General features: G+C 43.5%; 1 protein-coding gene across 1 annotated transcript in view; it reads right to left on the bottom strand.

Moving 5' to 3' along the window:
* The window catches only part of PLD1 (phospholipase D1), a 149419-nt gene that overhangs the window by 31595 nt on the left and 90553 nt on the right, over positions 1-27271 (bottom strand). Inside the window, exons 12-20 of the mRNA XM_063131984.1 lie at positions 23341-23422; positions 21452-21562; positions 20539-20745; positions 17964-18138; positions 16497-16625; positions 13965-14083; positions 12919-13032; positions 8629-8739; positions 6078-6166 (exon numbers count right to left, since the gene is read on the bottom strand). Coding sequence (XP_062988054.1) covers positions 6078-6166; positions 8629-8739; positions 12919-13032; positions 13965-14083; positions 16497-16625; positions 17964-18138; positions 20539-20745; positions 21452-21562; positions 23341-23422 — 1137 coding nt within the window. The remainder of the gene's footprint in view (positions 1-6077; positions 6167-8628; positions 8740-12918; positions 13033-13964; positions 14084-16496; positions 16626-17963; positions 18139-20538; positions 20746-21451; positions 21563-23340; positions 23423-27271) is intronic.

Raw genomic sequence — 27271 nt, 5'->3', positions numbered from 1 at the left:
CATTTGCCCCTCACTCTGGCCCAGGCAATGGTGGTGTTGTGAAGGGAGGAGGAGCAATAGATATCACTGCCTAAGTGATCACTGGCTCTATGCCTGTCAAGCAAGCAAATCATAGACATGATGAGAAAGAGGAGGAGGAGCAATAGCAGTGGGTGACGATGGCAATGAGAAGGTAGACTCACTGAAGGAGGACGACCATTGAGGAGGGTCTTCCTCAGGGAACTCAATGATCTGGAACCAGCACTGAACATTCCCCAACTCTCAGAGTCTGTAGAGACAAATTACGCCCCACCCCTCATAGAATCATAGAATCGTAGAGTTGGAAGGGGCCTACAAGGCCATCGAGTCCACCCCCTTGCTCAATGCAGGAATCCACCCTGAAGCATACCTGACAGATGGTTGTCCAGCTGCCTCTTGAAGGCCTCTAGGGTGGGAGAGCCCACAACCTCCCCAGGTAACTGGTTCCATTGTCATACTGCTCTAACAGTCAGGAAGTTTTTCCTGATGTCCAGCCGGAATCTGGCTTCCTGTAACTTGAGCCCATTATTCCATGTCCTGATAAGCAGTTGCTCGGAACGTAGGAAGCTGCCTTATTCTGAGCCAAACTGTTGGTCCATCTAGCCCAGTATTGTCAACACTGACTGGCAGCAACGGCTCTCCAGGGTTTCAGGCAGGGTTTCACTGAGCTGTGGCCCCTCATTTATGAAGAAGATGGATAATGAAAAATAAATGAAATACAAAGCTCTGATGCTGTGTTTTGCAATCTAATATAGGCCCAGGGTTCTGATCTGGTTTATGAAATACAGTCTGTACAAAATAGGGTCAAATCAGGCTACACGACTCTTGGGGTAGAATCCAATGGGGTGTCTATAAGCCCCAGCTAATTCTTGTCTGTCCCGGTGATTGAGTGCTTCGGGGCAACCTGAAATGAGTGGAAACATTCATTTCTGGAAAAAGGCAGGTTGGTGGAGCTCACATAATGGAGCATAAATCTCCTTTGCATAAGTGGTGGGTCCCACTTGTGCAAAAGAATCGGTGGGACCCACCACTTGTAGAAGGCAATTGGCGGGGCAGAAAAGAATCGGAGGGGTGTGTGTGTCATAAGCACCCTGTTGGATTCTGCCGTTAATCAGGTGAGCTACAGGAAATGACTCTGGAGGCTGGGAATTGACTGGTTTGCTTTGACAGGAATGCAATCTTCTACAATGACTGCATCACCTGAATTGCAATTATACCAAGGGAAGCATATAGTCTCTCTGTAGTTACACTCACAGAAAGCTCTACATTCTGCACCATGGAAACCCAAGGCCTGCAATTAAAATTATGTAAATGAGTGTGCATTTGCATAATTTCTTCTGCTAACAAGATCTCCAGGTTTCTTTCTCTCTCTCTCTCTCTCTCTCTCTCTCTCTCTCACACACACACACACACACACACACACACACACAGAGTCTGGAATGCTTACAGCCAGGAATGAGAAATAGGTGAATTTCATAGGCAAAAAACAGCAGACATGTGAGCAGATAAAAGCACTATGTGATGGCAATCAGGCTGCGATCGCAACCAGCACTGCCCAGACTGGTTCTGTCTCTTGAACACTGGTTTCAAGGCCAAACAATGCGTCTCATGGTGAGAGATTTGTGGGTGGATTATTGTTTTTCTTGTTTATTTTAATGCACTTGCCAGCACTCCCTGCATTTTATTGCAGCAAGGATAGTAGAAGACAGAAGGTTAATCCCTTCACTCATAACCTTTTCCTGATCTAAATTGCCCCCACCCAGCCACCCTTAATCTACTGCTAGTCATGTGGGGGGGGGAGGGATTATATCTACCTGAGTTACCCCATCACTCCACCTCCAATGGGACTAACAGAAGCTTCAATGGGAAGGTGATCATGAAATCCGGAAAAGAGCACAGGAAAGAGTGTTCAACATCCACTCATCTTCAAACAAATGTGGAGCCCCATATGACTGCATTATTTGTATTTCTTTATTTACAGTCAACAGACCAATATAAAACAAGAAGATACACCATTATATAAAACAATACAGAGTAGGGATAAAAAAGAAGGAGTGTTACAAAATCACTAAAGATACTAGATTGTTATTTGTTGGTTTCTGAAAAGGGAACAGAATTGGGTTATTGGGGCCTAGCATAGTGAAAAAGGGAGGGATATATAGATAATAACATTGCTAATCTGTGGATTTAAGCGCAATCAACGTCCATAAGAGATCTGGTGCAGATGGCCAAATTCAGGAATTTGGCCACCTGCTCAGTGGTAGATTTACTGGAGCCCTGAAGTAGACTAATCAGGAGTGACTCAAGGGATCGTCCAGGGAGACGTTGCATAATAGGACATAATAGGTCTTTTCTTGCCTGTTGCTAAAAATTGCAATGGAAGAGCACATGCAGAATGGATTCCACCTCGATGTTATTACATGGGCAGTATCTGTTTTTGGATGGAATTTTCTTATATCTGCCCTCCAGCAACTTGGAGGGGAGGATGTTAAATCTTGCTAGGGTGAATGCTTTCCTTTGACTGCATTAAACAAACAAAACCTCCAGCAGATCCAGTCACTGTAGATGCAACATGTCAGCAAGGTGTGAGTAAAAGCTGCACCTGCTGGAATTCCCTTTTGTATGCAATGATGGGAAATACAGGTGGCCAGCATCTTCTGCCTTTGATCTCCTTCTCTATCTGTCCCATGTAAAATAACAACCACACTAAAACAAAGAAAGAAAAATGGCAGCAAAGCCATTACTGCAACATACCTTAGCTTGCAGTGTGATCCGCTAATGAAACCTTCCTCAACCTATGCTGGCTGGGGGTTTCTGGGAGTTGTAGCTCAACTAGGGTGACCCTATGGAAAGGAAGACAGGGCTCCTGTATCTTTAACAGTTGCACTGAAAAGAGAAGTTCAGCAGGTGTCATTTGTAGGCATGCAGCACCTGGTGAAATTACCTCTTCATCATAACAGTTAAAGCTGCAGGTGCCCTGCTCTCTTTTGTATCTGGTCACTCTAGTATAGTTCCTGCAGCTTTAACTGTTGTGATGAAGAGGGAATTTCACCAGGTGCTGCATGCATACACATAACACCTGCTAAAATCACCTTTTCTATACAACTGTTAAAGATACAGGAGCCCTGTCCTCCTTTTCATATGGTCACCCTAGAAGTGACCATCACAGCTAAAAAGCATGGTGAGAATTGGCTGTGCTGAATCTAATATCTAAGTAAATTAGACTGCAAACAGCAATCCTACACCCCAGCCTTCCCCAACTTGGTGCCCTCCAGATGTGTTCGACTCCAACCCCACCATTCCTATGGCCATGTCAATGGCCATGTTGGCTGGGAATAGTGAGAGTTGCAATCCAACACATCTGGAGGATTGGAGTAGGCAGCAATATGCACTCACCTGGAATGAGGCCCAACCGAATTCAATGGACATACTTCTGAATGGATTGCACTGTAAGTAATTTATTTATACCCTGCTCTTCTGCCCATAGGTCATTCAGAATAGCTTCACAGCATAAGATATATATATATATATATATATATATATATATATATATCAACAAGCAAAATAATATACATTAAAAACTATTATTTTAGATTGTTGCTTTTTAGATTTTCATAAATAAATCTACAACATAGTACGAAAACTAGCAGCAGTAAAACTGTGTCCAAGAGATAAGGGCAGGGCCATTTGGAGGCTAAAGGGGTTTGTGAGCAAGTCCTCAAATTCTATCCTCTCACAACAATCTCATGAATGCTTGGAAAACCCACTGCTCCAATTGTAAATAAATGACGCTTGCTGTTAATGACTGCACCATTTGGAATATAAGCATGCCTTCTGGAAATGTCGGGCAACTGTAAATATCCTCAATCACTTTGCAGAGACAAGGTCTAGCAATGCCACAACGAGCCATATATTAATCATACTAGAATTCCCCAGCATGCCAAGAGCTCTCATTCAATCCATTTAAAAGCCGGTCGCTTGCCATCTAGAAATCACCAACATCATGCATCGCCGGCTTAAATTATTAAACAAACAGAAATGCAAAAATTCACAGATATCCTCAGGCACTTAGAAGCAGGAGACAAAGAATGGTAATGGACCGACAACATCAACCTGGTCCCCCAAGAAAACAGGTTCAACAAACCATATGGGGTGGATTTATTTTATAGGCCACATTCTGCCCTTAGTGTGAATCCAGGCTAGGCTTGTCCCTTGCAGGGAAACCTTGCCTCTTCTGAACTTGTTGGATTTCACCGTTATCCCCAGATTAGCCCGTGTTTGTGAGCCGAGCTGCAGGCTTTTTCCTGAAATCTGGGGACTTTTCTTGGTTTCCCTTCACACCTATTTACAGCCATAAATTGCAAAATTTATGCACATTTTGACCATAATTTGCGCAAACCGCAGCCACAACATGCAAATTTCATAACCAAAATGTGCATAAATTATGCAAATTGCAGCTGCAAATTTGCACACGTTGCTATGTATGAAACAAGGAAAGGATGGGAAATCTGTGACCTGGTCCGCCTCGATGTGATTGAGTTGGGCAGCTCAAGGTGAGCTGAAGATTGTGGGGCTGAGCTGCTGAAAGTTTAATGAACTCCACCCCCAGATGGATTCCTGCAATATCCTTTCACTGTAGGTATTATAGAAATACACTGGACAATAGGCAAACTTGTTACAATGCCTGAATGCCCTTGAGATAAGTACAGAGAGAGGTGCAATCTGTTTGGTTGAAGATGAATGAGAAAAACTGTGGTGTACATTTACAATTCAGCTAATTTCAGTGGCAGAGCTAGAACCCAGAGGTGTCAAACCTCGGGCTCACAGAGGCAACATGGCCTGCCTAGACACACAACCCAGCTCTCCAGGATTCCCAGATAACCATGCTCCCTTTTCTCCAGCTGCCAATCATTTGATAGCTTCCTGGCTTTTGCAGTTGTCCTCCATTCAAAGAAGTTGGAATGCCTCTCCTAAGGCTTAGTTACTGGCAGTGAAAATATACCCATATTTGAAGTGTAAATACGCCCATATTTTAGGAATTTTGGCCCTTCCCCATTTGCCTTCGGTTCCATCCACCATTAGAATGCAGCCCCTGGGAGCTTTTTCAGAACTGAATTTGGCCCTGCAGTTGAAAGGGGTTTGATACCCCTGCGGTATTGCAGTTGAAGTACATCTGGGCTGAATGTGCCTTCTGCATTGGCCAAAGGCGAAGCCATGAATTCCTCCCATGAATGTTGCTGGGCACCTCATTATGATCTGGCAATGTTCCCATTGGGGCACTGTGACCCAAATTAGAAAGGACAGCTGGTGGGCTGCTGAAGGTAGCCAAGCCATCACCTGAAGTGGCAGAGAAGTTCTTTTTTGTAAAAACAAAAACAAACAACCAGAAAAGGAGAAAACCTTGGCCAGGCCCAGCCACACTGTTGCCACCTCCCTCGCGTACTGCCCTTAAGGTGTTCCTGCCTTCAGAAGCCACGCAGTGCCTACAAGTCCGGCGAAAGTATCACAAGAGATCCTGGAACTTCTAGAAGTTCTTTCAATAGTTTTCCCTACCTCACGCAGGCACCACATGGCTCCTGATGGCAGAAACACCTTACAGGTAACATGAAGCACCTTACAGGCAGGCATATCCACGCCAGGAAAAGTAAGCCAGCTGGCTGGCAGTTAGGTGGGCATGGCCAGCTGGGTTGGGAGGTGCACGAGCGGGTTGGACGTGTGGGTGGGAGGTGAGGTGGGAGGCACGCAGGTGAGCAAGCGACTGCTTCTTGGTCCTGCTGGCTACAGGCACCCAGCAGGACCAAGAAGTGGCAGACTCTTTGGAGGGGGAGAGTGCTGCTTTCCCCACACTCTGCTGCCTGCTGTGTCCACTTCCTCCCGCTTCATGGTAGGGCCGGCCCTGATCTTGGCCACCTTACCTTTAACAGTAACCCAGCAACACTTGAATGTTTTTTAAATTTGCCAGCAACCCCCCCCCCCATTCTGATCTTGTAGGAGGAGGGTTGCTCAACCCCTGAAACTACTAAACCAACCCAAGAAATAATACTTTTGAGCAAGGTTACCTGTGGGCTTTGAGAATTCGGTGTGCGATGGCATCACCAATCCGATTAGATACCACTTTGTCATCGGCGCAGCTAATAAAAAACTGGTTCTGCAGTGCAAGAAAGCAAAACAGAAAGAAGCTGAAAACATTCATGCCATTAAAAAAAATGGACAATTACTGAAAGTTCTCTAACATAAAATATCTGCTAAGGTAGCATTTTTCAAATTAGGAGCCTTGAGATTATTTGTAGTTTATCTCAGGTATCTTAATGAAAAGATCAATAATGGCAGAAAAACTCTTCTGAGTCACCTTGACCAATATTACCAACCCTCCCTTATAATGTTCTTATATAGTGTTTGTATAACATTATTCTTATATAGTGTTCAGGGAAGCAATGGGCACATTTCAAGTGAGTTTCACTTGCGTGAGGCAAAGGCAAAACTTTGCAGGCATTGCAAAAACTGGGAATACACCTTGGAATCCCAGAATCCTCAGCAATATGCAAGGGACAAATCAGTGGAAAGGATTCCCTGAGGGAAAAGAGCTTGGAATCACTATGCTGAGGGATAAGGAAGCAATCTAGAGTAAATAAAGTCCAGATAAGCCCCACTGAAACGAATGGGACTTGAGTACTTAATTGTGCATTTTTCTCATTGGCTTTTAATATTTCTCCGTTTTCTATGAGCTGATATAGTCAACGTTTCACATCAATATGTAAATGAACAACAGTTTCTTAATGGCAGTGCATTACACTAATGAAAGAGCGCCCATATTTGTGTACGTGAAGGGAATAATTGGCTGTGACTCATCCTGTGATTTCAAGGCTCCCAGATTTTCAACCCAGAAGGCAACAGATGGAAAAGGTTGCACACAAAGAGCTCAATCCACTATGAACTATTATTGCAAATTTATGGCATTGCTTATTTACATGGTTCCTGCAAAGGATAGATTAGTGATGGGCAACAGGTGGCCCAAGGACTCAATCCACTCTCTGCAGACTGTCAATCTGGCCTATTGTCAGGATTGGGCCCAGACTCCCTGCAGAAACCATGGAGGTGGACTCAGAGTCAGAGGATGAGGGGATGAACCTGAGCTTCAAGGAGACATAGTCAGGGAAGAACCTTCCCAAGGGCAGACTAATCAAAGCCCAACCATCACTTCTCCTTCTGTGGGAACTCAGCACCTCACAGAGGGGGAGGAGATGAATATGGCAGACGCAAAGATCAGATATAGTCAAGGAGGAGGAACAGTAGGGTGACCATATGAAAAGGAGGACAGGGCTCCTGTATCTTTAACAGTTGTATTGAAAAGGATATTTCAGCAGGTGTCATTTGTATATATGGGGAATCTGGGGATTTTCCCTCTTCATCACAGCAGTTAAAGCTGCAGGTGCCCTGCCCTCTTTTAAATCTGGTCACTCTAATATAGCTCCTGCAGCTTTAACTGCTGTGATGAAGAGGGAATTTCACCAGGTTCTCCATATATACAAATGATACCTGATGAAATTCCCTGCTCTATCCAACTGTTAAAGATACAGGAGCCCTGTCCTCCTTTTCATATGGTCACCCTAAGGAACAGCGTAAGGAAGGAAGCCATTCCACAAGGTTAGCTTATCAGAGGAAGTCTCTAGAGGAAGACCCTCCCTGAAGATGGGACTGAGAAAGCCTTCGAAGGTCTGTGCTGTAGACTAGTGTCAAAACTGCCACACCTCTCTCTTCTACTATTATGCATCCCTAAAAGGGGTCTTTAGATAAACTATTAGGGTTGTGTCAGCTTAATCAGGGATCTTTGCATTGGGTTTTCAGAAGATGACCAAGTCTGTAACCTGAATTGCTGATGGATTGATTGCTTAGCATAATAAAGCCTATTTACTTGGAGACTTGACTTTTTTGTCTGACTACCGGGCACATCAAAACCTCCTTGGTCTATTGACTCCATCAGAAACATAGCATCTAGAAATAGGGCTTAACTCAAAAGTTTAATAAGAAAGACTCTCTTAGTGGTAGTTTTCAAACAGAATTTAAAACCATTCGGGTAAATTCATTCACAACTGAGATTTTCTTCCAGAGCACCTAATTCAGTTCATGGCACTGAACTTATTTAAGAGAAGCGGCCCACAGATGATAATTATATTCCTTGTCTCTTGCTACTCTTTCCATTGTTGTTGTTGTTTATTCGTTCAGTCGTTTCCAACCCTTCGTCACTTCATGGACCAGCCCACGCCAGAGCTTTCTGTCGGCCGTCGCCACCCCCAGCTCCCCCAAGGTCAAGTCTGTCACCTCCAGAATATCATCCATCCATCTTGCCCTTGGTCGGCCCCTCTTCCTTTTGCCTTCCACTTTCCCTAGCATCAGCCTCTTCTCCAGGGTGTCCTGTCTTCTCATTATGTGACCAAAGTACTTCAGTTTTGCCTTTAATACCATTCCCTCAAGTGAGCAGTCTGGCTTTATTTCCTGGAGTATGGACTGGTTTGATCTTCTTGCAGTCCAAGGCACTCTCAGAATTTTCCTCCAACACCACTTTCCATACTTTCCATACTGGCCATGTATCCATATGATGCTACTACTTGCCTCTATATATATGTAGTGTTTGCTGTTTTCTATCACGCTCACATAAGCAGCATGGATGGATTCTTCATGGTACTTGATCCCAGCAGACCAGTCAGCAGCAGAGCGGAGCACCTAAATAAGAGAGAACGGGTTTTTACTTCTTAAACAGTCATGGACAAGGTGATTTTGCACTTCAAGGCGATTGCTCAATCTCATTAAAAAAACTGAATTACATTCAATCCTCCTGTTTTCCTAACTAAGTCCTATGTCCTAAGGAAAACAGCTCCTTCAGATTCTTAAAAAAATGTTATTATTACTACTGCTATTACTGCTAATATATTTAAATGCACAAAAGAATCCTCTTCAGCCTCATAACAACTCTGTGAGATAGGCCACGGTTATTTCCATTACCATGTAATGATTACATAAATAGGAAACTTAAGCTGATAAGAACATAAGAACTGCCATGCTGGATCAGACCAAGGCTCCATCTAGTCCAGCCCTCTGTTCACACAGTGGCCAATCAGCTGTCGACCAGGGACCCACAAGCAGGCCACGGTGCAACAGCACCATCCCACCCATGTTCCCCAGCAACTGATATACATAGTCTTACTGCCTCTGATACTGGAGGAAGTGTATAGCCATCAGGACTAGTAACCACTGATAGCCTTCTTCTCCAGGAATTTATCCAACCCCCTTTTAAAGCCATCCAAACTGGTGGCCATCACTACTTCTTGCAGTAGCAAATTCCATAATTTAACTATGTGCGGTGTGGAGAAGTACTTCCTTTTATCTGTCCTGAATCTCCCACCAATCAGCTTCATGGGGTGACCCCAGATTATGGTATTATGGGAAAGGGAGAAAAATGTCTCCCTATCCACATTCTCCACACTATGCATGATTTTGTACATCTCTATCACATCTCCCCTTAGCCTCCTTTTCCCCAAGCTAAACAATCCCAGCTGTTATAACATCCCCTCATAGGGGAGATGCTCCAGCCAGTTTTGGGGAGGAATACAGACGCAGGCTTATACTAGGCCATCAGTCCATCTAGGTCATATTGTCTTCACTGACTGGCTATGGCTCTCCTGGAATGAAGCCAGGAATCTTTCACAGCCCTGCCTGGAGATTAAACAAGTTACAGTTTTGTTTCCTTCCGATCTTACATTCCCCGTCCCACACTGAATGCTTGTCCAGGTCCTCCAAGTAGAACTAGACCAGTCTAGCAAATAATTATGAAATAGGCAGCCATTCAACACTGGTCAGCGGCCACATTCATCCCACACCTGTTCATCCAACACATTTGTCTGATTTCTCTGCTATGTCCTCCCCTCCCCACTTTGCTCAATTTGGGTGTTCGTAGCTTCCACAGGTGTATCACAAAACAGAGGAGAAAATATGTTCTCAGGAGTCTGAATTGAATATATGCATTTTAAGAAAGAAGAGATATTGGAAGGATTCTTTCCGATATATCTAAAGAAAGCCCCTGAGGAAGGAAATTTCTTCTGAAACGTGCTGAACAGAATAAAAATATTTCATTCAGGCACCTGGAAACTTCTTTTTTTCCTTCTGTTTTGTGCTCTATCAGTGCCTCTTACTGTTTTTCGTTTTTCTTTACTTCCACAGATATGCCATGCAAAATCCAACACAAGGAGCCAATTTACTCAGTGCTACCTCCAGTAACAGAGGCTGTAAGCCTATATACACCAGTTGCTGGGAAACATGGGTGGGAGGGTGCTGTTGCACCGTATCCTGCTTGTGGATTCCTGGTCGACAGCTAGATGGACCCTTGGTCTGATCCAGCATGACTCTTTTTTTAAAAATAATAATAATTTATTGCATCTCTAGAGTGCCCAACAGCCAAAGCTTTCATGTTCTTATGGTTCAGTTGGGCTGCAGAGTTCATATCCTGAGAGGGAAGTGGTACCTTTAAGGTAGCACAGAAGGGGAATTCAACCAGCAGCTGCTTCTCCCAAGGGGGCAATATCTTGATAGGAATAGCACTATCTGGCAAAGGTCTCCCTTCAGTGCAGTTCTTTCAAAGACCTTGCCCTACCAACCCTATGGTTCAAGGGTTCCTGAACATGGCATCTGTCTTTATTGTTCTATACTAATTGGCATTCACTGGCAATAAGAAAATGTCTATCACATACTTCCCCAACTGTTTTAACTTCCAAATGTATTGGATTGCAACTCCCATCACTTGGGTGGGATGATGGTAGTTGCAGTCCAACACATCTGGAGGATGCTGAGTCTTTGATACAATGCTCCACCTCTCCTGCCATCCAGTGTTCCTGCCTGATCAAGGCTCCTTGCACTGTTTCTTAGTAATTGAGGTGCCCATGATGTATATTTCGTTCAATGCATAAATCAAAACCAGGCTGGCAGAATTAAATTGTGACTGGTGAAATTACAGGATGTGCGGGAACAAATGGGATTCACTGCTTGAGTGGCTAGTTGATTAACCGATCAATCAATTAGCTAAAATTTGCATATTACTAAATACGGCCTTATTTTATGAAATGCTGGTGGACATAACATCCAATTCAGTAAAAAAAACATGGCTTACTGTTGGATGGCGAAGTCATTGTTAGTATTCTCTTTTTCCGTTCGTTCTTATTGTAACACACTAGATCCAAAATAGCTTCGAAAAGGTGTCCTTAACTGACAGCTTCACCTTTGTATATACAATTATTCCATCTGCTGAAGCTTGCAACACTGTTTACAGCCTCTTCAGCAAGACACTGTTTCTCCCATTTCGTATTCATCTGAATGTTACCCACTGCCTGCTTCTCTGTTAAAAATGCTATTTGGATTGAGCGGAAATTGGGGAAAGACGCTTAATATAATGGCTTGAAAATGTCTTCAGCTGGCAGCTTTCGAAAGGCTACACTGCCCAGAGCAATTAGAGGTGGAACAAATGCAATTTGCAGGGGATAATTCCCCCGACAAACCCAGCCCACAAAATGGCCGGCAGTAGCCTGTGGTTTCCTGAAATGCCTTTAACTATTTGCACTATTCAGCCAATTTTGTGGTGAGTTTAGTTCCCCCTTGGGATGACAGCGAAGAGTTTGCTGTGAGCTTCTGGTTCTTATCATTCTAAATAGGATTCTTAGCCCACCCGCTTATACATCAAATGAGCATTCAGGTTTTCTCCCAATTGGTTGAGTGTAACACTTGCCATGAGGTACGTATTTATTTATTTAAAATATTTATATACCGCTCCGTATCTAAAATAGATTCCGCAGCGGTGAACATAGGAATAAAACAATAAGATCTTAAAAAATAAAAATAAAACAACAAATTAAAATTGATCAATTTAAAAGGAAGTACCAATTAAAAAACAGTGGCTGGTCAACTGAGAAATGCTTCCTTGAAAGGAGTTGCTTTCAGGAGGCAATGAAAACAGCATAGCGTTGGCGCATGCCTGAACACCAGGGGCAGGAAGTTCCAAAGAGAAAGGGTCACCACATAACTTAACACATATTACTTGAGAAGTAAATCCTGATGAATCCATTGGGACATATTTCTGAATAGATGGCCAGTAGTTGCTTCTTTTTCACAATACGTTTTAGAATCTTAATGAATAGATTTGATTTCTATGTAGGTGATTGATTGATTTACTGACCAATTGTACTTCTATGCTGTCCCATAATGAAAAAAATCTCTGTATTTTACGTTTTAACTTTGTATTTATTTATTTATTTATTACATTTCTATACCACCCAATAGCCGGAGCTCTTCAAGTTAAAGGTTTGAAAAGTCTCTTTGGGCCTGAAAAAACAGTGGCCTAGCAATGCTAGTAACAAGCAAGCAAGCAAACAATGCTGAGTATTATTATTCTTGGACATTTTATTTGTTTTTAAATTCCAACCCACTCACATGGGAGGAATCCAGCTGTGTCATTCCATTAGCACAAATGATGTTGTGCTTGCAGAAACTAGGTTCTGAACTATCGTTACTATGCGCAAGAGAAGAATCCAACTAAAGTTACATTTGTACCAGTGCGGTTGTGCATTGACACTGTTGGATGCTGCCAAAAATAAATGAATGCAACCACCTTTCTTTAAATGGAAGCGTAGGTTCTCTAGGTTTCTAATCAAGACCTTCCACTGCAAAAGAAAAAAAAATAGTGTGTGTGGTGTGGGGGTGGGTGGGTGGTGGTTAAGAGTATCTTTCACAGAGTCTCCTGATACAGCAAGGATTTAGTGCCATCTATTAAAAGGAAGTGGTGTTTTATCTAGCAGTTTATGGCAGTTTCAATTCAAGGGACATTTTATGAGGCTAAAACTAACCTCACGGCCATCTTACCTGAACATTGGCACATACAGCTTCAGGGACTTGGTACTTCAACTCATCAGCTGTTGTCTGAGATTTTGGCAGCAGGAAAGGGTAGGAAAGGGATCTGTATTTGGATTTCATGATCTTGAGGGGAGGGGAGAATAAAAGCGATAAATTATGCAGTCAGGTTTAATATCATACTTAAGCTGCAATCCTATGCGCATTTTCCTTGGAGTAAGCCCCACTGAAAACGGTATGACTTACTTCTGAGTAAACAGGCATAGGATTGTACTGCACATTTTTGAATTGCATTTTAGATGTGCTTCTGTATAATATAGAGAAAGGCACAACAGCTTTCATACTTGGTAAATTACGGCAATGTTGCAAAATATCAAAAGAATAGAAAAATGGGAAAGATACATAGATGGATATTTAATCTATTTATTAAAGAACAGATTTAAGGCAAAAACAATGTAAAAATTACAGTTGAAAACAAATCCCAAAAGTTTGAATTTGAATTCAGTGTTTGGAAATGTTCAAAATCTGGATTTTTGTGGGGGGAAATCCCAAAATCTGTTTCACGTTTCTCTGAGAAACATGTTAATCAAATTTCAAACTGCATTGAGAAACAAGTTCACTTTGATATAAAACCATTTGAATTATGACTTAGGGTTCAATTCTGCACACGTTTAAACATAAAAAGGTCATACAACTTCCAGCACCCTCCATTACTGGACTTTTTTTCTGTTTGAACATACATAGAATTGTGCCCTTAAAAGTTGATCTGGAAATGTGAAAAAATATTTCCACAGTTCCAACTGGATCGATCAGTTTTAACATCGGGACCTTTATTAAATTCAGAATGTGGGAGAAAGCTCTTTTTGAAACAAACGCTGATCACTACCAATTCCTGCCCATTGTCAAGGCAGTGTGAATGTTTAAATATTTTTAAAATTCTGTACCAGAACTGAACTCTACAGCTTGTATAAATTATATAAATTGAGCAAAATATTTCCTTATTGACTTATTGACATTGACTTATTCTGCAAAATGTATCCTCCATCATACAAACCCACCTTTGTGAAGTTCCAGCGCTGAATGAAGTGCCGAGCTACATCTCGTGCCGCTTTACCATGCACCACCGAGGAGATGTCATGCCACGGCATCCTTGGCATTGTGTAGCGATCAATGAAGTCTATGTAGGCAGAAAGAGAATTATGTATCACATACCAGATAGGCATCAGCGGCTACTTCTGGCCCACTTGCATTCTGGCCCGCTTGCATTGGCTGCCTATACATTTCCGAGCCCAATTCAAGGTGCTTTTCTTAACCTATAAAGCCTTACATGGCTTGGGACCACAATACCTGACAGAACGCCTCTCCCGACATGAACCTACCTGTACACTGCGCTCAACATCTAAGGTCCTCCTCCGACTGCCTACTCCGAGGGAAGCTCAGAGGATGGCAACAAGGGAGAGGGCCTTTTCAGTAGTGGCCCCCCAATTATGGAATGATCTCCCCGATGAGTCTCGCCTGGTGCCAGCATTGTTATCTTTTCGGCGCCAGGCCAAGACCTTTCTCTTCTCCCAGGCATTTAACAGCATTTAACAACATATGCTAAGTTTGTTTGTTTTTTAACGGACCCCAGAACTGTTGTGTTTAAAATGGATACTGTTTTATACTGTTGTTTTTATATTTTTTGATGGTTTTAAATTTTGCATACTTTTTTAATGTCCACTCTTTTTAACTTTTGTAAACCGCCCAGAGAGCTTTGGCTATGGGGCGGTATCTAAATTTAATAAATAAATAAATAAATAAATAAATAAATAAATAAATACTTAGACATGCTTCCCAGAGGGCACTGTGGGAACCAGGACACTGGACTAGATAGGCCCAGTTTGGTCTGATCCGGCACAGCTCTCCTTGTGCTACGAACTCATTTCTTCATAATGGAAATGTTTCAGAAAATCATAGGCCCAGTTCAAATGTAACCATCCTTTCCCATTAGGCGAATGAGGTGCAGCATTCCCTCACTTCCTCTTTCACACCCTCATAGAGACTGCAAGCTTCCATTTCCTATTTAAAACTAACCACAATTTCCTGTGTCATCTGAACCTGGGGAACGGGTTGTTTAAACTGTAGTTAGTGAGCTTAGTGTAACTGTCATGACACCAACCCACCCCAGCCAACAGAACTCCAGTCTACAGAAGATTCTGAGATGGACAAAGCACAGACTACTTGCTTGGGGGTAGAATAGTCACTGGATTTTCCAGAGCCCTCTCTGCCAGAGGACACAGCCTTGACAACATCCTCTTGTTGGGGAGATGGTAGATTTGCTGGAAACTCATCCTCTGAGCCAGATGAACCAGAAGATGAGTCCCCAGCAAAACCACCATCTCCCACAACCTCACAGAAGTCTCAGGCTGCAAAATCAGGTGATGGTCCTTTAACAACCCAGTCAGTTCCTCCACTACACTACAGGACTTGTCAGCCCAGAAAACTCTTTAGTTGGCTTTAGCTCTCTGCTGAAACAACATCCTCCTATTGGCTTAAAAGGAGAGAGATCAAGCCATCAGGAAACATTTGGAGCTATCCAAGGTCCTACTTTTTTCCTGCTTTGATCTTGCTACCAGCTTCTTCAATAAGCCACAAGCAACGACAAGACAGAAATCCTGTGGGGCTGGTTCTGCCATGCATTTGGGTGATGTGACCTGCTTCAGGTGGCACCATGAGGGGGTCAGTAGGAATTGGTGTCTGAATAGTGCAGCAAGACTTTATGAAGAGTTGGACTAGCCAGGGTGGGGGACACCGTTTGGACTCCACTTCAGGCAGCAAAATGCCTTAGGCCAGTATCAAATGAATGGCTAGATCTCACTAACTAGAGTTTAAACAAAGCACAGTCCCCCAGATTCAGACACCACAGGAACTGTGGTTAGTCTAAAATCAGAACCAAATGTTTCTGCTCTCCTCCCCTGGAATACAAAAGAGGGAGAGGGGTAACTATGCAAGTCCACAAGGCTTGGCATGGCTCTTCCACCTAGCAAGAAAACATGGTTTCCTTCCATTATGCCTGCACCAGACCCCCAGATCACTGTGCGGAGCTGGAGGAAAGCTGGAACTAGGACTCTGGAAAAGAACTGGTTGATATAGGATGGCTTAAGCCATTTTCAACTCTCTTAAAAATGATGTCTCCAACTGCAGAGGTCTGAGTTCAAGAACAAAGGAATTGCTGTCATGTGTGAACTGGCCCTAAACACCAACGGACACCAGTTCTGGGAGCTTCTGCTGACCATAAATTTTGTAACATAAACAAAAAGACTGCAGAATGTCATCATTATAGAGTCATTGTGGTGAAGGGGTGAGAGTGAAGAACTAGGACAGGAGAGATTTGGGTTCTAGTCCCCACTCTGCCATGAATCTCACTGGTGACTTTGGGCCAGTCACGAAGTCTCAACTTAATCTACCTCACAGAACCGTTGTGAGGATAAACTGGACAGGAGGGGCGGAGGGTATTATCTTGCCTTGGGTTCCTTGGAGGAAAGGCAGGTTATAAATGTAACCAACAAAGAGAGGAGAGTACACTGACTCCAAGTTGCAATGGCACTTACCAGCAAAGGGTTTATCAAGCTGGACCCAATCTTTGAAGACAAAGTTGCAATAATCCTTTCCATGCCAGAACCTGGTTTCACCAAAAAGGTCTCCAACACCTGTCTTCAAGCTGCGGATTGAGCCTCTGTCTGTTCCAAAAGAGTCAAACACCCAGTGATTTTTGAAACTTCTTATTAACAGTACTACTCAACACATTGTAGAAACCTCCCTGCAAAAAGAAGCAATTACTGGATACTGCCAAAATATATGTTTAAAGGAAACACTACCTGTATTGCACACTAGCTGAATTAGACAATCCATTATTAAAGAGGCATTGTGGTGTCCAATGGACAAGAAACTCAAAGTTTTTGCTGAATAAGACACAGACTAAGATCCCTAGATGTGAGAGGTAGATGCCAAAGTCGCGATCCACTGATTAGGCATTTTATGATGGTGCCCCCAGCATTTTCTCACATTCCCAAATGTGCCCACAGGTCCAAAAAGGTTGGGGACTCCTGCACTACGCTATTGGATAATAACAGTGAACCATCTTACAGGAGTGCTGTAAGGATTACCGATAAAATGTACATGAAGCGCTTTGCATACCTTAAAGATCCAGTGTAGTGTAGTAGTAAGAAGGTTGGTCTAGGACAGGCGTGGGCAACTTGTGATGTTTTGGCCTACAGCTCCCTGGCCAGCATGGCCAATGGTGAGGGATGATGGGAGTTGTAGGCCAAAACATAAGTTGCCCAACCCTGGTCTAGGAGCAAGGAGATCCAGGTTCGAATCCCCATTGGCTATGAAGATCACTGGATGACCCTGGTGCAGTCACTATCATTCAGCCTAATCTACCCTCACAGGATTGTTGCGAGGATAAAATTGGGGATGGAGGAAAATTATATATGCATTGTGAACTCCTTGGAATAAGGGCAGGATACAAATGTAATAAATTTAAAAAGGAGTGTTTTTATATTGCTGATCTAGTTTTACAGTCTTAATGAATTGTTTTTATCTCTATATATGTGATTGATTGATTGATTGATTGATTGTACTTCTATGCTGTCCCATAACAAAAAGATCTCTGTATTTTATGTTTTAACTTTGTGTGTAAGCCATCCCGTTGGGGATTTACCCTGACTTTTTCAAAGGGAGTGACATCAATACAGTGCTTCCATCATGTAACATCGCTCTGCGGCCAACCCAGGGATGGAGCCTGGTGGAGGGTGACCAGCAATTGGTCACCTTCCACCAGGAAGAGGGCAGGGTGGCTCTCCCAGAAACCTTGTGCTCCCCCCTCAGTGTCGGGATTACCCGTTGATACCTCGGGAGAGGGAAAGCACAGGGTTGACGAGGGAGGCGGCGCCAACCCGGTGCCATGAAGACAGTCCCATGGGAAGAATCAAAATAAATAATTGCTTTACTCAAAATAATGTTGCCTTACCCAACATTCTACCTGCTGCCCATCAAGATGACAGAAACTGACTTACTTGACTCGCTGTCTACACTGCTCACGCTGTCCGCGTGGTATAGCCCATGCCGGTGGAGCTGCTTATAGATGCTGAACCTGGAAAATTTCTTGGGTCTCCCTATTCCTTTCATTCTCGAAGGATCCAGGGCATCATCACTGTTTTCTTGCAATGTTTGAGCTGTTTCAGCTAAAGACTTAGGACAGAAAAGAGACAGGTAAAGGTCAATCTAAACAGTGTGTGTGTGTGTGTGTGTGTGTGTGTGTGTGTGAGAGAGAGAGAGAGAGAGAGAGAAGAATATGGTACAGTCCTCCAATGTGCAGGTGGTGATACTGATAACAGTGAGTCAAATGATCCAAAACCTCTTCCGATGGAAGCCTAGTGTGCTAAGAAGAAGGGTTCAAATACTGGCATTCAAAAATGATATAGTCCCATGAGGACTGTGTCATATGCTGTTTCTGAAAAGGTAGATGGTCTTAAGGGAAGCACATGAAATGAAATGAAGAGGAACACAGCTTTGCATCCATGAAAGTATTCTATCACTGACAGTCCTCAAGTACTTGCAGAGCCAGCTTCTGTCTCACAGATTCACACATGCACAGTTGGTGATCTGCATGTGTGAAACAGTAATCAAATGCAGTTCTGCATCACTTCAAAATACAATGCTCTTCAATGGATGCAGCCCAGATGGTCAGCTGCAAGTCACTGAATGCCTCGATACAAACTCGGCCTGAGAGAGAAAGCAATAAGGATCTCTTGTCTTTGTATTATATCTATTGGCTGATTTATGCAGCCGTGTGTGCGTGCGTGTGTGCATTGCATTCTGGGAGCTTGAAGCATTTCAGGCCTGCTCCCAAACTGACTGGGATTGCATAGAGGTGCTGACTTAATGAACAGATGTTTCCACATGGGGGATGGAGATACGGATACTCTGAGGTGTGCTACCTCAAGCAGGTCAGAAAACCTCTGCAAGGCGACAAGAGGGAGCTGATGCAGTCAAAGTCAGGCTGAGGGCAGGGAAACACTCTGGGTTTCAGCCAGAACCAGTCAGAATTCTAAAGGAGCCGTCTAAGGTGCTCCCCACTGACATCGGAGCCACCAGCCTCCACTGGCTGAGGGTGAGGTTCTGGATCAAGGAAACAAGCTGAGTGAGACTGTGTGGCTACTCAGTGAGACGGGTTGCTTGGACTGAGGAGCCAAGTTGGATATTAGGGCTTTAGAAGACGTGGTGTGTCTAGGGATGGGTGAGAATTTCATTCAATTTGGTGTTGTTGTTTTAAATATAAGAACTTACCCCACATTAAAAAAAATGCTTCATACACAATTAGAAAAAAGCTGAGATTAAAAAAATATTGGGAGAAAGCAAAACGGAGAGACTGATCCATCTGGGATGATTCACCATCTGGGCTTTGAAGTCTTAGCTCTGGGTTTGAATCCCTGTGGATTCAACTATATTTGGGCTGCTGTGTTAGGGTTGCCATAACTTTTCTCCAACAGGCTCCTCAACTTCAACAGTGACATGGCAGACAGGTTCAACATCATGCTTCTAGTAGTACTGAATTGGATTTTTGTAGCTACTGAGTTTGGCCCACAAATAAAACGTGAGTGCAACAGCACCCTCCCACGCATGTTCCCCAGCAACTGGCATACACAGACATGGTGCCTCTGATACTGGAGCCACCATATAGTAATCCGGACTAGTAGCCAAAGACAACCTTCTCTTACATGAATTTGTCTAATCCCCTTTCGAAGCCATCCAAGTTGGCGGCCATCACTAGGCAAATTCTATACGTAAACTATGTGTTGTGTGAAGATGTCCTTCCTTTTATCTGCCTTGGATCTCCCATCGTTCAGCTTTATGGGATGACCCCGGGTTCTAGTATTATGGGAAGCGCCGAGCCAGTTCCCAGGGGGCTTTAGCTGAGGGCTACTAGCTGTAGGAACCAGCCTGATCAGCTGTCCAAATATCCACTCTGAGAAAAGGCAGGATATTTGCTTTCAAGATTTCCTATTGCTGATTTAGAAGAAAAGAGTTGGGAAGGAAATAGGCTTGGTTTTTGAGGGGAAAGGTTATGTCAAATGTATGTCTGCATGTATATACGCATGTATTTATTTCATTTATGTATATCCCACTCTCCAGCCCCAGAGGATTCCCAGACCAGGCTAAACAACAAATACGATCAATAATGATAAAATAGGAGAGCAGTAAAAACAAATATGAAGGTCACGTAAAAAACAACAAGAACAACACAGGCCAAGCAAGAATAAAACCCAATCTAAAAAGCTTGAGAAAATAAAAAGATCTTCACCTGACACCAAAGAGGCAACAAAACTGGCACCAGGCAAGTCTCCCAGGTGATGGCACTCTAAAGATGGGGCACCACGACAGAAAAGGCACCATCTAGGGGTTCCACCTATCTCAATTCCAAAAGCAGGAGTGGCAGATCCCAACATCTGGGCAGGTTCATGTGTGAGCAAATGCGACAGGCAAATTTCCTACACTTGGCCTGAATGTAGAAACCATCTCAGATATGGCTTCAACAGATTTATGAATTCCCAGATCAACAGTTGGGACTGTAGTAGAAATCATTCTTACAGGGAGATTCACTGAAGACTCGGACTTGGTCGCTGTCATTCGTTTTGCACTGCCAACGTCGGTCAGTCGGTGTTCATTGTCATCCCACCGTCCATAAGCCAAATCAATGCCTCCAACGAAAGCTATGGATTGGTCAATGACCACCAGTTTCTCATGGTGGGCCCACAAATAAACCGTAGACGACACATGATCTGGGTGTCTCATTACCTGGATGAGAAGAAAACACCAACCTTAAAATCCGGTGCATTGTATGTAACTCTCTGGTGACTGTAAATTCCATGCAGGTGAGTGAGTGAGTGGAATTTCCTCCAGGTAAGCGAGCAGGCTAGCGAAGGAGGGGCAGAACAATCTGTCCCTCCTTCACCAGCTCATCCATTGTCAGTGCTGGCTGTGAAGGAAATGAAGCCTCCTTCCTCCATGACCAGTACGGAAATGTACTTGGGTGAGCTATGGTGAAACAGCATGCTCCATTTCTCTGTAGCCAGCCCAATCAGCTTGTACACCAGCTTCAGGGGCTTTGCTTCCTCCATAGCCATATGAAAGATGAACAAGCCGTCAAAGGAGGGACAGAGTTCCTCCTCTCTCCTTCATGAGCTTGTGTTGCTTTTAGCTTTCAGAATGTTTCACTAGCATGCAGCTTACTTGTAAGAGGGCCCCCTCTTATGCATAGAAAGCAGAGGAGTGATTTTCTTTTGAAGGCTGTTAACTTTATAAAGCTTAGTAACCAGACTCTGCTAGCTACTTGACAAGACTCACCACACTGCAACAGTTTGGTGGAGGCCTGGGTTCCCTGATCTGCTATCCACTAAACATGTAGTTTTACTATTTGTTTGCCACTTGTAAGCTACCTTAGTAGGATATGTATCCTGAAAGGCGGCATAGAAACAACAGTAATAATAAAGAGCACAATTACCTTAATGTTGGGATGCAAATGCATTAAAGTGCGCTTGGTGTACTCGCTGTTGATGCCAAGAGCAAGCTCTACTTCTTTGTAGAGCATCACAAAGATTCTAACCCCTTGTTGCTGTCAAGAAACAAAACATGATTCAGACTTCATGCGTATATGACCATCAACACAAATCAAGAAAGTTCTTGCTCGTTTCAGAATGCACATTCTAACTGCAGAGTAATAACAACATGATTGTGCTAAAACAAATAAGAAAAAACTGGAGACTATTGTCTGGGTACATTAAGCTCAGTAAAGAAAAATGTACATCCTTTTTTAATTTTCTTTTAGTCATGAGCTCTGCTTGGATGGCTAGGTCATCGTCAGAGACCCTACACCAGGCTCCCCACTTTTTGAAGTGGTTCCTATGGTCTTTATGGGGGTTGCAGTGGTCATAGAAATCTGAAAGCAAAGCCAAGGTACCTTTTCTTTTCAGACTTCTAGACAAACTGTTTCCCCTCCTTCAACTTCAAAGTTTCCTTTGTCCCCTCTCCTGTGATAAAGCATTTTGCATCCTCTTTCTCTCTCTCTTTCTCTTCAAGTTACAGACATAAAGAACAGGCAATAAGAGCCAACTTTGTGGCAAAGGTAATAACCCTTTATGGCCCATAAGTGCTAGGGAAAGCACTTAGCCTGCACCAGCAAAGGCCTTTTATGATGAGGATAGAAAGGTCCCATTATAATGATCTTTCACCAGAAGCTGAATAACACAACCTGACCAATGTAGCAATAAAGTATGGACATAGCCAAATGATATTCTCTCCCAATTAGATCTCTATCTTTTAGGAGAAGATCAATGCCTACCATTAGCAATGTAATGAGAATCCATTTTGAATACAGACACATATAATAAATCATGCCATGTTGTGATAGTATCTTCTGAAAAGTCAATTTATATTATCTCAGCTATCACCATTTGTATGATTCAAACGGCTGCAGACTGCAGCATAATTACCACTTGACAGAAAGAAAGGAACAGGGATAGGTGAACTCCCTCTAGCTTGTACTAAAAATTAACTGGACTTTTTGAGTATTCAAGTCGAACACTTGAAACATTTCCAAGGATTTTTCATTTGTAGCCAAGGAGAGGCTGTGCGGTGCCTACTCGCCTGCCCTCTAGGATTTGGTACTCCCAATCCAATTCCAGGAGAGCAGCATAGGTGGAGCAAGGGGCTGACTCAAATTAGACGTGGATTTTTTTCACATTTTGAACTCCCACTTTTAAAATATTTACCCTATCTCTATTAAAGAAATGTTGTTATTGTTGTTTGTTTGTTTATTTATTTCATTTCTATACTGCCCCATAGCCGAAGCTCTCTGGGCGGTTTACAACAATTCATAAAAATGCAAAATGCAACATAATCAAAATAGTCTAAAAATTTGACATCGAAAAATTAAAACAATGTAAAGAGCTAAAAACAATTTAATTAAACAATGTTATTCAACTTCAGCTGTAGGGACTGGAAGTGGGGCTATAATTCCAGTTAAGAATAATACCATGCTTTATAAGAGCTGGCGTAGTGTGGATCTGGCCCGTGGGCAAAATCTGGCCTGCCTGGGATCCCAATCCAACTTCCAGGGCTCCCCAAATGGCCATATCCCCTGGCTTGGTCCAATCCCCTTTCACTTGAGTGCTAATCTGAAACTGAATTCTGCCCTGGGACTGAAAGAGCTTCCATATCCCTGCTGTAGCGACTGCAGGCGATGAGCCGAGAATCTGATCTTAGCCATTAATTCACTTGGTGTCCACGGGTGAGAGCCCTTCGCGTAGCCTTGGTCGCCTATTGGAAATATGGGGGATTAAACTGGCCCACCTTTCAGAACTTTGTAAGGCTCGGAGAACATGGCACACTTACAGCTTTCCGCCTCAAAATGCAATCCAGTCTCCAGCGATTCCCTTCCACAACGGGCCGCTTCATGAATATTTCTGGGCTCAGCCTGTAAAAAAACAAAAAAACACTTGAAATACAAATTAAAACATGAACTTATCCAAGAGCTTATAGAATCACAGAATAGTACCTATAAGGCCACCAAGTCCAACCCCCTGCCGAATGAGGGAATCCACCTCAAAGCATACCTGAAAGAATGCCCCTAGTGTGGGAGAACCCATGACCTCCCTCTGTCATTGGTTCCATTGTCATACTGCCCTAACAGTCAGGATTTTTTTCCTGATGTCCAGCTGGAATCTGGCTTCCTGTAACTTGAGCCCGTTATTCCGTGTCCTGCACTCTGGGATAAACGAGAATACATCCTTGCCCTCCTCTGTGTGACAACCTTTCAAGTATATGAAGAGTGCTATCATGTCTCCCCTCAATCTTCTCTTCTCCAGGCTAAACATGCCCAGTTCTTTCTGTCTCTCCTCTTAGGGCTTTGTTTCCAGACCCCTGATCATCCTCGTTGCCCTCCTAATTAGGGTGCTGCTGCCAATCAGAGTAAACAGCCCTCAACTAAGTGAAACAGTAGCTTGATTCAGTAGAAAATAGCTTTGTAATTAGTTCAAAGCAAGTCCCAACAACAATTTAGCTCAGACTTCCCCCACCTGGTGACCGCCAGACATATTGGAGTGCAACTCTCATCATTTGGCTGGGAATGATGGGAACTACAGTGCATCACAATTGGATGGCCGATTTAGTAATTCTGAGAAATCTAGTCCTGTAAAACTGGATCCAAAGGCCTCCACAGCATCTGTATGATTTCCAGCACAATGTAAGGAAATAGGATATATAACTTTGCTTGGGGTGGGCAGATTACCAGGGACAGGGAAGGGGTCTCAATGCTGCAGCTCATCTTCCTTTGTAAAAGGACAGAGGAGAGGTGCTGCAGCTCATCTGCAGTTTCAACTCCCACAGGGTACCTTTCTTTGCAATAGCGTAAGGCAGCCTTCTCCAACCTGATGCTCTCCAGAGGTTTTGGACTTCCACTCCCATCACATCCATCCAGCATGGCTAATAATCAGAAATTCTTGAAGCCCCAAACCTCTGGCAGGCACCAGGTTCTGGAAGGCTGGTGTCAAGGGTCAGCGTGTAGCATAGGTGAGAATGGAAGGAGCTGTTATCAGAGATGTCATAGGAACCTGCCTTATATCCACTGGAGGCTGGTGGCGCTGATGGAGGGCCATTCCTGCCATGTGGGCAACATTTCAGCGCAGCTTGTGCCCACTATCATTTACATGCGCCTCTGTTGGCATGAGGTCAGTTGGCGTGGGTGCTCCAGCAGAAGCCTAGTGGCCGAGGGGGTGCAGCTCCCAGCAGAGTGATTCCTTTTTCCATCTGCTGCTGGGAGACCGGTGCTCTCTCAGAGGCACTGTTACTTGGCGTGGCAGCAGAGCAACTGGAGGACCATTCCCACTGCATCTGGATCCAATGGCCCCCTCAATTCGGCACATAGTACTTGAGACATTATGGTGTGCCTAGGCACACCCGGCATACCCCTTGCATGCCTATGGCCCTCCAGTTGTTTTGGCCTGCAACTCCCATCATTCCTCACCATTGCCAATGCTGGCTAGAGCTGATGGGAATTAAATTCCTGCACTGAGCAGGGGGTTGGACTCGATGGCCTTGTAGGCCCCTTCCAACTCTGCTATTCTATGATTCTATGAAGGCTGTAACACATGAAGGCCCGTGGCTCAGAGGTAGACCATATACTTTGCATGCAGAAGGTCCAAGGTTCAATCTCTGGCATCTCCAAGTAGGGCTGGAAAAATTCCTGCCTGAAACCCTGGAGAGCAACTTCCAGTTAGTATCACCAATACTGGGCTAGATGGACCAATGGTCTGACCCAGTATAAATCAGCTTCCTATGCTCCTATTTTTGTCCCTGTTTTAGCTAGAGAGGTTAACGATTGATCTTGGGACCTGCTGAATGCAAAACATGTGGCAACTGGGCTATGTCCCCTCCCTGTGGGCCACCATCCAATTAGTGCCAATGAATGCTCACATGCCCAAATTCCAGGCAGCCCACTGAATTCCAATATCCCTGGGAGTTGGGGAAACAAAACATATTTTGCTATGATATGACTGTCCGCATGCTGGTGGAAATGAGTTATTCCTTAAATAGAAGCACTACTTTAAGAGAGGATGTCTGCACCCTGTCTACAAAAGGAGGAACAGCTGTGCATCTGTTGCACTATAACCTGAAACTCTGGAAAGACTGGTATGGAAATGAGTCTGAATGGTCAAATTCAGTGGTGAGCTAACTCATGAAATTTTATTCTGTTTCAAAATATAATTAGCAAAACAAAGGCAATGAAAAGAAGAAGAGCATACATAATAAATCAAGATCACTAAAGAAACAAAGTGGTGTAATTTCACAAATTGATATCACTAATTATAATTATTAGTCTACAGCCAATATAGTTTCTGTATTTTAATCTTATATCAATTTTGCTGCATGGTTTTATTCTGGTTGTGCTTTTTATACTGTATTTTGTATTTGTGTTTGTAACCTGTTGGTTGTTTTATTATGGTTTTAATTTTTGTGGACCGCCCAGAGAGCTTCGGCTATTGGGCGGTATAAAAATGTAATAAATAAATATGCTTAATGAAACATCTACAGTAAAACAGCCTAAGTAGGAACTCAAAACCTAAGGAAAGAGTAAAAATGCAATTTATACAACATATAAAAGGAGTGGGTGCTAGTCTTGTGCTGTCTACCTTTTTCTTTATTGGAACCTCCATAATCTGCCAATGCGTTAGAAATTTATGAAGCAAGTTGGGATCTCCTAACACTTCAGGCAATAGCTAATCTGTGTTGTGATTTGGAGTACGTACTTACTCCCTCTCTCCTCCTCCTGCAGCCCTCTGAAAATCTCTCTGGACAGTCTCCGGGCTCTGAAGAGGAGATTTTGAGGGCACACAGGGGGCTGCAGAGGGGAGGGGGAACCTCCATGCTCCTAAGCTTGCTGATGTAAGCAGTTCCTATCAGCTGAACTATTTCACTGGGTTTCACCTAACAAGCGCCTTGAAAGATCAGAGCAAAGTCCACCCAGTTCAGCATTCTTTGCAATAGTGGCAGCTGCTGGAAATTGACCAGAAATCCCAGAGTGGACTGAAACTTACTTCTTGCCTTAGTTAACCAACGTTTGCAAAAACACCTTATCCATTTGGAATAATAATAATAATAATAATAATAATAATAATAATAATAATAAGAAGAAGAAGAAGAAGAAGAAGAAGAAGAAGAAGAAGAAGGCCCCATGGAATGATTTGTTTCCTGAATGTAGTTTCTATTCATTGTTGCTAACAATGCTCCTGTATATGTAGCAGCCAACATCTGTGACTGAGTCAACAGCCTTTTGTTTGTGAAGTGAGCACACTGAGTAATTTGTCACTCGAGGGCCAAGGAGGAGCAAAATCTGTTGTAAAGGAAGAGCACATGTGAAAGATCATGTTATCGTCATCCATATGAATGAGCCAGGAATGCTGCACTGTTTTTATATGTGAATGAGACAAGGATCAGTTCAGGGGACACAATACTAATGGTATTTACTTAAAGCCCCATCACCATCTAGGTCTAACGCGCCGCTCCAACGTCATTTCCTGAAAACAGTAAGTAATTAGCCCCATTCAGTCTGGTAGGAGAGAGCAGCAACTGGACTTTTTCCGGGGTGGGTTGGGTTGGGTTGGGTTGGGTTGCAGCACCAGGAAGGCCAGAAGGGGCGTAAGACGCGCGAGAGGCAGACAACATCATGTGAGTAATCCGTGAGTGCCCAGTAATGAGCTTGCAGTAAAACGCTCATCGAATGGAGCCCTTAGTTACCAATGAGAGCAATAAGACCTAGGGCAACTTT

The sequence above is a fragment of the Elgaria multicarinata genome, chromosome 8 (genome assembly GCF_023053635.1).
Source record: "Elgaria multicarinata webbii isolate HBS135686 ecotype San Diego chromosome 8, rElgMul1.1.pri, whole genome shotgun sequence".
In the NCBI taxonomy this organism is placed as follows: domain Eukaryota; kingdom Metazoa; phylum Chordata; class Lepidosauria; order Squamata; family Anguidae; genus Elgaria; species Elgaria multicarinata.
This window is presented reverse-complemented; position numbering and strand designations above follow the sequence as displayed.